The 2832-nt window shown below is 48.7% G+C and overlaps 1 protein-coding gene across 1 annotated transcript in view; it reads right to left on the bottom strand.

Annotated features, from left to right (window-relative positions):
- Positions 1–2768, bottom strand: part of KDM8 (lysine demethylase 8) — a 7978-nt gene extending 5210 nt beyond the window's left edge. Inside the window, exons 1-3 of the mRNA XM_035899948.1 lie at positions 2456–2768; positions 1109–1241; positions 212–253 (exon numbers count right to left, since the gene is read on the bottom strand). Of these exons, the coding sequence (XP_035755841.1) occupies positions 212–253; positions 1109–1241; positions 2456–2493 (213 nt within the window). The 5' untranslated portion in view covers positions 2494–2768. The remainder of the gene's footprint in view (positions 1–211; positions 254–1108; positions 1242–2455) is intronic.
- Positions 2769–2832: the final 64 nt, after the last annotated feature.

The following is a 2832-nucleotide window of genomic DNA, read 5'->3' on the forward strand; positions in this document are numbered from 1 at the left end:
CCCCCCCGAGAGGGCTTTGTTTCCATGCCTTCCAGCCAAAGGGAAGAAACACCTCCCTCCATTCCTTCAACTTGTGGGACCAGAAACTCAAGGAATACTGGGAATTCATCACAGGCCCTCCCATCTAGTAGAGCTGACATCCTCAGAGATGGCTTGTGCTACAAAGGGAACACTTGACTGCAGAAAGATAAAAACATTCACTCGGTTTTACCTGATCAAAAAGCTGGTGCTGGGCAAGGTATCCTATGCTGTTCTGAAATTACAGCAGAGAAAGAAAAAAATGCACAGTGAGATAGAGGGTGAGAGTTCTCTGTCGGTTCATTTACTCATAGGCAAGCAGAACTTACTCACAGACAACATCCATTTCCGATGTCCTGTTTCAGAGCACTAGAATTGTTTCAGCGGCTGACTGGTATAAGGGATCTTCCAAAATAGTAACTTACAGCTGCACTGAAACTGTAAGAGTGCAGATACACCCCCACAATCCACAAGTTATCTAGCTCGAGTCACTGGGAGAAGCCTAGCTCTAACCCTGCGGAGTGTGGACAGTTCTGTTGTCAATCCTGCGACAACGCTCTGCACCTTTACTGCCAGGCCCTGCTGGCACACAGAGGAGTTCACCTCCACTCCCTGTTTGCAAAGGCACGTGGTCCCTTCTGCCAGAAGGCTCGGGAACAGAGACAAGGGCTTCAGACCCCCAGCTGTGAAAGGACAGGGACATCCAATTGCTAACCAACTTTTTATTTTTTTTACCTGGTGGAAGGTGAATTTGGGTCTTGGTCCTAGATCACAAAGCAGCTCCATAACCAAGAGGAACAAACCTGCGGGCTGAGCAACCCTCATCCTTAGACTCCACCATTCAGGTTTTTGCTGCAGAAGGGATCTACCCATTCATCAAATTCCAGCTGCTGTACGTTTGATTATAGATAAAAATCAAACCTAGCTATTGTTGCAATAACAACTTGTAGCTTCAGATCTCAAAAATACGTCAAACCTTTTAATTCAGAGCTTATAGCACACCCCCTCCCCCGCCATCACCTCTAAGCGCTTTTGTTCCGCGAAGCAGCTCTGTACCATTTGGAGCTGAAGCAAAAGGAGAGCAACAGACCTCATTCACAATATACTGGTGGATGAAGTCACTGACGGTCATGAGCTTCTGAGACCACTCTTCATCTGTGTATCGGGTACCCAGCTCCACAGGGACGGTGCGGCACCCTGCGACTTGACAAAAATAGTCCACACTGAAATAAAGAAAGTTCCGTTACCCTTTTATACTGCTCTCCTTACTAATTTTGAACGCAAGGCAACCAATCAAACCCAATCTTTTAGAGTAATAAAAGCCCACCACCACGAGCTGCTTCTCTCTAAACCCAGCCAACCAGAGCCAAAAGGCAGCAGGAAAGGTTGCACGCAGCAAGGAAACAAGCACTCGAGTTGGTGTGCACATTACGCCACAACTGCCCATTTTGTTTTAAAACCTTGTTTACCTCGGTTAACTCTTGCTCCCTCACGAGCTAAGGCGATTTAAGCTGTTGGCCTCTCTCAGCTGGGGACACCTCACCCTTCTGCTGCCACATTTGCTAAATAAAATGCTGCATCTTCATCATTAATGCTAGATCAACCCTCTGTCAGTGCCAAAGCCTGTATTCAGGTGTCAGTAACAGCCGTCCTGGCTGAAGCCAGAGGAAGGACTCTGACGGGTGGCACACATCTCTCTGTTGACGATGGCAGTAACTGAACGGGGAAGTTCATCTGTGGTTAGGCAGTGGAGTACCTCCCCTCAAAAAAGAACAAAACCCCTAAGAACAAACAAGCGTGTTCAGTCAATGCCAACTTTACCCTTAGCTGTGGAACGAAAGCAACCGCTCAGCCTAAGCACAAGTGTTTTTTCCCCTTTTCTAAAGAATCATGAGCTTTCTCCCACAAACATTCCATTCTCAGCATTGGAAACGTTGGCTCCAGTGCTTCCCTTACACAAGTAGCACAATATTATTACTCACTCTTGAATGGCGGTGTCCGAAACTCAACATTCAAACATGACACTGAACAAACATCAATGTACTTAAGGAAGAAATTTTTTACAATGAGGGTGGTAAAACACTAAAACTCAACGTTCAAACATGACACTGAACAAACATCAATGCTTGTACTTGGGAACAAAAAAGCCAGTCATGCTTACTCCCACACCTCTGAAATTCACTTTCCATTGCACTAATTATCAGCAAGTTCTGAGACACAAAAATCATCGCTCTGTGTCTGACACAGACCCACTTTGGACGTGCACAGCTCACCAGCACAGCTAGCGATGCAATGTCGTCGCTAGCTCCCAGCTGAGCAGCACAACAGTGTCGGCAGCTCGCCAGAGTGCTCCCCGCACAGCCCCAGGTGGCAAGGCTGAGGGCTGCCCCCCAGTGCTCCCCCGGCCAGGACCGGGCTTCCCCAGCAGGGCACTTACCATGCAATGCCCTGGATGGCTCGATGCGCTTCCCTCATCTATGGAGCAACTTCTCCAGGGCAAAGACAACATCGCAGCAGGAAGGTGCTGCCCACAAAAGTCACACCCAATGGCACCCGTCTGCTGTGAAGGTCTCTGCCGCTCTGCCGAGCATCGAGTCACCCGACACAGAAAATGATCCTCGCCCTTGCTAGGACAGGAAGAAACTCTTTATTTCTCACCTCCACTTCTTCATACACGGCCAGTGGTCAATGATCCCCTCTAAGACCACGGGCTTCTGTGGAATTAGGTAGTTATCTCTGAAATGCTCCAGCGAAGGGCAGCGAAGGTGTGGAAGCGCATCTTCCGGCTGCACAACCGGAACGGGGCGGGGGGCT

This window comes from Egretta garzetta, unplaced genomic scaffold (assembly GCF_000687185.1).
Source record: "Egretta garzetta isolate BGI_Z169 unplaced genomic scaffold, ASM68718v1 scaffold448, whole genome shotgun sequence".
Lineage (NCBI taxonomy): Eukaryota > Metazoa > Chordata > Aves > Pelecaniformes > Ardeidae > Egretta > Egretta garzetta.